Source organism: Lactuca saligna, chromosome 2 (genome assembly GCF_052625555.1).
Source record: "Lactuca saligna cultivar CGN05327 chromosome 2, ASM5262555v1, whole genome shotgun sequence".
Classification (NCBI taxonomy): Eukaryota; Viridiplantae; Streptophyta; class Magnoliopsida; order Asterales; family Asteraceae; genus Lactuca; species Lactuca saligna.
Window position 1 is genome coordinate 140,064,146 of NC_136418.1, and position 7,588 is coordinate 140,071,733.

Consider the following 7,588-nt stretch of genomic DNA (forward strand, 5'->3'; position numbering starts at 1 on the left):
GAAGGCTCAGCTATGTAACACCCAAAGTTTCAAAGGCCAAGAAAGGAAAGGAAAGCCCTAAATTAAGGGTCGACTCGGCGAGTCGGTCAAGGTGACTCGGCGAGTCTGGTCTGTGCGTGGAAAACCCTAAATTCGGGACTTAGAGCCTATATAAATGTCTTAATCTTCTTCCTAGGGTTCCTTACTGCCTCTTTAGCCCTGTATATCAAACCCTAGCCGTCATATCTCCTAGTTGAGCCTTGGAAGGTGCATTAAAGCTTGGAAAAGGAAGAAGGAACTTGGAGGAGCAAGAAGGAGCTATAGATCTGGGATTGTGAGTTCATTCTGAACACTTGGAGGTAATAAATTAGTTCCTGGACCCTTTTTGCACCTAGATCTATGTGTGGTTGTTGGGGCTCTTTAGCCATAATGTTATTATTTTGAGTTAGAAGCCGGATCTGGAGTTGCTACTTCAGATCCAAGTGTGTTATGGCCTGGAGAAGCATAAAGTATCAGCCATTAAGTCGATTTTGAAGCCCCTTGGCCTTACACCCTAGTTTATGGCATATTTTGCCTAGATCTCCTTCTCTACACGTAAAGTTTGCAACTTTACGTGTGGAATAGGCTTGGGAAGGGTGGATCTATAGTTTGGAGTCCATGCATGACTCAAAAATCCTCTGCATGTAAGGAGATCTGAAGGGACTCGATGAGTCCTTTGAGTGGACTCGGCGAGTAGCATGAAGTTGTGGAGAAACTCGACGAGTGGGATGAACAACTCGTCGAGTCGTATGAAGATTGCCTTGTACTCGGCGAGTCTGTTCTTGGACTCGGCGAGTCAGGTCGCGAAACCCCAAATCCTTCAAGTTGTGACTCGAATCAGTGAGTCGGGTGGAGACTCAGTGAGTTGGACAGATCTGGACTCAGAAATCGGTAGACTTGGCGAGTCGAGTCGCGAATGGAAGGAATCTGACTATTTCGAACTCGGCGAGTCAGTAGGGTGACTCGGCGAGTAGGGTTGACCTGGAAGGTTGACTTTGACCAGGACCTTGACTTTGGACCAGGGTGGACTTGGTTGTCTTTCGGGGGTCGGTTAGACTCAGTGTTGCATTGATGTTGGTAGTTCGGGGAGCAAGGGGAGCAGGAGTTCCGTGAGTTGTCGGGAAGCAGCTAGTGAGATCATCAACAAGTTCAGCCAGTGCAGGTGAGTTTCCCTTTGTGTGAATGGGTCTAAGGCCACAATGCCGGCCCATGTAGTTATGAGTAGAAGACCCGGGGGTTAGCCCTAGGCACATTATGCTAGTATTATCAGCAGGACGAGGTCCAGTAATAGTGGGCGGGTGCCCAGGGAATTGTTTATATGATAGTTATACTTGTTGTCTGTGTGATACATGTATGTGCCTGGTAGGGAGGTGAGTGTGGGCGAGGTCCCGTATCTCACCAATAGTAGAGTGTGGATGGGTTTCCATATCTCATCAGTAGCAGGACATGGGCGAGGCCCAGGATAGGCGAGGCCTTAGGACAGAACCAGTTGCATGTGTTAGTTATGTGTTATGAAATGTTTATGTGTTATTATTTGTTGACGGGCGAGGCCCTGTGACAGGCGAGACCTAAGTAAAACAGATCTGTATCCGAGCGGGGCTCGAAGCCAGGCGGGGCCTGGAGCGGCGGGGCCGTTGTAGCGGGCGAGGCCCGAGGTAGGGGGCGAGGCCCAAGATAGAGGGCGTGGCCCAGCATGTGCAGTTTGTGGTTATGCATGGTATGTGGTAGGGTGGGGAACTCACTAAGCTTCGTGCTTATGGTTTTCAGTTTTGGTTTCAGGTACTTCCGGCAGCGGAGGGAAGAGCTCGGGGTGATCGCATGGCACACACCATAGATTAGACAACCTGGGAATGTTTACTCTGATAACGAACATGTGCTCTGAAAACTTATACTCGTATTATGTTTTGAAATGATGATTTTACTTTAAGTAATGATTTATTAAAAGAAATTTTTGGTCTTAAATTTTGGGTCGTTACAAGCTACTTCGCGAGGCAAAGGTAATCATATGAGATGAAACAGCAGTGCCTAAGAGGCAAGCGGTAGAAGTAGTTGATCGGACAATGCAAGACATCACAGATGAGAAGCTCCCTTTCGATGGAAAGATAATGGTTATGGGAGGTGACTTTAGACAAGTGTTGCCGGTCATGTGACGTGGCACTCAAGCCTAAATTGTGGACTCTAGCTTACGAATGTCACCTCTATGGGCTTCAGTTAAAAGACTTCGATTAAATATCAACATGAGAGCGGTAAATGACTCATGGTTTTCTGATTTTTTATTACAAGTCGGTGATGGAAAGGAGCAAACATTGGACGAGTCCTTTATTCGTATACCTGATAACATGTCCATTCCATACACTGATAAAACTAATTCAGTGGATGCTCTGATCAATGCAATATTTCCTTCTTTGCAATCCAACGACGCCGATTATAAATTTATCATATTGAGGGAGATATTGTCAGCTAAAAATGAAAGTGTTGATGAGATTAATAATAAGTTGATCGAACAATTTTCTGGCGAGCAAAAAGTTTACTACAGTTTTGATGAAGGAAGATGACAAAAATAACTTATATCCGATGGAATATTTGAACTCGCTAAATGTTAGTGGTGTACCCCCTCATTATCTTCGATTAAAAATTGGGTGCCCATTAATACTTTTGCGAAATATCGATCCTTCAAATGGGTTATGTAATGGCACCAAATTGATATGTCGAGCTTTCTAACACAATGTCATTGATGCAGAGATAGCTATTGGTCAACATGTTGGAAAAAGATTGTTTTTACCAATAATTCTCTATCTGTCTGACGATGAGATGTTCCCATTCAAACTAAAGAGAAAGCGGTTTCCAGTTCAACTTAGTTTCTCTATGACAATTAATAAAGCTCAATGACAAACAATTTCAAATGTAGATGTTTATCTGCCATAATCGGTATTCTCACATGACCAACTTTACGTGACGTTTATATATTAGTCATGTTATAAATGTACAAAAGGACATGATTGCAGATTGTTGTTATTTATATATTGTAAAATCAACTATGAACTATTAGATGAAATTCCAATTGTAGACTCAACTTCTGTCGTATTGTATGACTATGCACATAGCAACAAAATATCCGTTGAAATGAACTATTCGACACAAAATAGTCTACCAAAAGGCCACAATGAATAACTCACGTCTAAAAGAAGCTAATCATCACATTAAAGCTATCTTCCGAAAGAACTATTTGCCGCCTAACGCTTAGCGCGGGTAAACGGCTAGTGTGTGTGTGTGTGTGTGTGTATATATATATATATATATATATATATATATATATATATATATATATATATATATATATATATATATATATATATGTTAATCAAGAAACAAAACTCATTTGAGTTTGGAATATAACAAATTGAAAACCCAATAGAAACATGCAAACTAAAGGAGCTGTGTATACCATTTTGATTTGCGAATTTAGAATATAAGAATCAAGATTTATACGTGAACTTTTTGAAATTTGAACCACAAATAATAGGAATATGAGCATTATATACAATAAAAGAATACTGTACAAAACCTTTATTTCAGAAATTAAAATAAAATAATAGTTGAAGTGATTCTTTAAGAGCCACATCTATCATATATGATAGTGGGAGTAGTACTAATTTCCAACAATTACAAAAAGCCAAAAAGGAACTAATTGCGTCTTGCAAAGTTGAATCTTATGTAACATCCTTTTAGTTTTTTAATGCATGGACTTAGCACTTGGCCTTCCTTCATTTTTTGACACTCCAAGTGCTTAATGACATCACACAAAAATACCAACAAAAAATAATAAAAAATAATTAGTGTGACCATATACACATGTAGGAAAAACCAAGTTTTTAATTTTTTTTATCTTGTTCTAAAAAATCATGATTTCAAACGGTTAAAACAAATAGGAGACCTAATCTTTGTTATAAGCTTGTGAAGTAATGTTTACTTTATAACGTAATGTGTTGGTGAATTATTTCACTAATTATTATATTTAAGTGTAATGGGTTGATTTGTTGATTAAAATCAATTTTGATGAATATTAAACCATGAATGTGCGGAGTACACACTTATTTAAGTTTGTTCAAGATTCAAAATTCACTATTATACGTGTTATGTTGCTATATAAAAATGCATTAGAAATCCATCTTTTTTGAGAACTGACCCAATTTTTTACTCTTATCCAAATACTCGTTTTAACAGTTTTGTGTTTTGTAACAGTTTGAAACTGTCTTGTGGCAGTTTTCAGATATCGATCAAAAACTAGTTTTTTGGTCATAATCTGGTACTTAAGAAAAACATACCCTCTCATTTTTTTTCTATTTTCTCTGAGTCTTATCCAATTGAGGATTTGAGACTACCATCCAAATACTTCGATTGAAAGGATACTCACGATTTATCAAATTTCCAAGTGTCATTAAACCTCAAATTTCTAACTATCATGTTTTGAAATTCATTCTTGTTAACTCGATCATATTTTTTTAAGAATAAAGTAATTAGCTTAGAGCCGACAATGTATGACATGAGTTGAGTTCACATTCATTCAAATTGGGTTGAAGATTTTAACCCAACCCAATCTTTTAGATAAATAAGTTGTTGTCGAGACCTTTTAGATAAATAGATTGTTATTCGGTTGTTTTATTTACGTAGTTTCCAATCCAACCTGACAACTTATTAAATAAATGAGTTAAACCTAAGTTAACCCATTTATAAATAAATAAATAAAAAAGTAACTAAATTCACTAAAGATTACAACACTTAATTTATTTCTAATTTTAAAGTATGACAAAAAAAGATCTTAATTCATAAATTCATACAAATTGTTCAAATAACATTAAAAGATTTGAATTTCGAAATAATTTTGGAAGGTGACTAGTTTTATCCATCTCAACCAATTTAACTAAATGGGTTAGACAAATTGATCTATTTTACTTAAATGGATTGAAAATCCTAATCCAGCTACTTGTGGGTTGGATTGACGGGTTGGACTTTTTTTTGCCGGATATAGTAATTATTTTCCAAAAACTAGTTACTTCGATGGAAAATAAATTCGAGACTGAATATTCTTTTAAAATTTTGAAATAAAGATCAATGATTCTAATAAAGTTTATTTTAAAAATGATTAACAAAAGATTCATGTTAAAAGAATTTACACCTATCTTTGACTTAGAACTCAAATTAATTATGCCTTTTTTAGCAAGTTAGGTAATGGAAAGATATGTGGACCTCCAAGATTTGCACTTATCATTCATATATACCATCACCACTCACTTCGACTTCATGGCCTTGTTTTCTAAAACTATTCTTGTCTTTGTTACATACATCCTAACATCCATCTCTACGTATGTATAGATATGATCACATGCATATCGTGTTAATGACGACGAGAATATTGTTAAAAGCAACTTAACACAACCAAATGCCATTCGAATCATAAGTTAAGAACAATTCATTATGATCCTTTTTTCCAGTTGTTAAAAGTATAAGTTAATTCAAGAATACAAAAATGCAATGGCAAACATATCAATTCCATGTTGGAGTTGCATTACTTAGGAGTTCAGACCAACTTCATGATGTAATGTTCATAGAGATCTTCCCTGCCCAAGTGTCTTGTCGTTCTATGGGTGGTGATTACATGCCAATGATAGGATCGCCCAACATGAAACTAAAACTTTGTTGTTATATTCGATATAATCATACAAACACTAACAAAACGGAAAAACTACATATCTCTGCCACTATATTCTTTTTTCACTCCCTCTCTACTAATAATAATGATTTTTTGGAACATTATTATATTAAATCATTACTAGCAGAAGCTAGCAAAAATCAAATTGTTAAAATAAATAAATATTTTTCAAACTAGACATTTTGTCATTTATTTGTTTTTGGATATATTTTGTATTTTTGTATATATTTTGAAACTGTAACATCCAGATTCCTAGAGATATTTAAATTTAATGTGTTTTGGATTTTAGGTGGGACCACGTCGTGGTGAAGGCATCCCACAACGTGGTGATCGTCGATGTATCGTGGATTTTAAATGACCTCCAGAGTGTGGCAACCTATGGCCACGACGTGGTGGTTGTTTAATGAGAAACCATAATATCTGGGGTTTGTGTCCCTATTTAAGGAAATGTGATGGCTATAGTTGCTCATCTTCATCCTCCATCACTTTCTCTCTCAGCCTCCAAGCAAACCCTAACCTCCATTTTTGTTCTTAAAGCCTTTTGTGTTGATTTTTGGGGATTAGAAGAAGAAGAAGAAGAATGTGTCATTTGGACGTGGATTTAGCAAGCAACTCTTTTGATCATCTTGTTGTGCATCTTATGTACTCTTGTTGTAACATCCCAACATAATGACATAAAATTTCCGTTTTTAGATTAATAAATCGTTAATACATAACAACTCCATAAAACCAAGGTAGCCAAGATTTAGCACAATATTATTAAATCAGAGTAATTCATAGAATGTGAAAACATGTATTGTGTGCTTTGCAATCATCTCGAGCCCTTTCATTTTGACAACCAAAGTACATGAAACATAAACTAAAAACCGTAAGCACAAAACTTAGTAAGTTCCCCAAGATAACACATACCGCACATACATAAATCACATATTGGGCCTCCTCCCTCCATCGGACCTCGCTCGGTCTCGAGTCCCACTCGGCCTCGGGCCCCACCCGACATTGAGCCCCACTCGGATTACAGATTTGCTATTCTCAGGCCTCTCATGTCCTTGGGTCTCGCCCACTATACACATACAATATATCACATAATAATGCTAACACATAAAATGATCATAAACAATAGCATATGCTCGGCCTCGCCCGACATCGAGTCCTGCCCGGCACACACATAACTATATAAGCATATAATCATATAAACATATAACCATACTAGCACCTGCAATAATCACAAAGACTATAGCATACCATACAGTCATCGGGCCTCGACCGAAAATCATAAGACACATACTGATAGTTAACATACGATATCCTCCTTAGGCCTCGCCTAGCATCGTGCCTTTCCTAACAAACATATCATCATATAACGTGTACAATATTTGACCAAACATCTAGCATCCTAACACAAAACCATGGACCGACATTGGTACCTTCGACCCGCTAAACCCAGTGAGGAGACTCACCTCGCACTGTCGAAACACATAGACGATCCCTGGTTGCTGGCTAATAGATTTCTGAACTGTCAATATTAAAACAACATCCAATTACCAATTGGGTTTCAAACCATAGCCATAAATCCATACTTGGGGTAAATAGACAATTTTACCCCTAATCCAGCTTGGTCCAAGACCAAGGCCCAACTCATAACCTGATAGGCCCAAAAGTTAAATAGCCAACCAAGGCTCAATTATGGCCCACTTTTCCAAATTGGGCCCAAATCCCTTACATAGGCCTTACCCTAAAGCCCAACCAATATTCCTAGTCCAAGACACTCATACTTAGATGGCCCATTAAGAACTCAAACACCCAAGCCCAATAAGGAAGCCCAAAAGGCCAAAAACCTTCCTAACTGAGTATGTGGGG

At 37.5% G+C, this 7,588-nt stretch overlaps 1 protein-coding gene across 1 annotated transcript; it reads left to right on the forward strand.

The window, feature by feature from the left end:
• Window positions 1-2,207: 2,207 nt before the first annotated feature.
• LOC145030168 (uncharacterized) lies at window positions 2,208-2,573 on the forward strand. The gene has a single exon (XM_078978578.1). It carries the CDS (start codon window positions 2,208-2,210, stop codon window positions 2,571-2,573), a length of 366 nt encoding a protein of 121 aa, XP_078834704.1.
• The last annotated feature ends 5,015 nt before the right edge of the window (window positions 2,574-7,588 follow it).

What these genes read in the sequence shown, in the direction of transcription:
- LOC145030168 (XM_078978578.1), top strand. Translation starts at nt 2,208, where the DNA reads ATGTCACCTCTATGGGCTTCAGTTAAAAGACTTCGATTAAATATCAAC.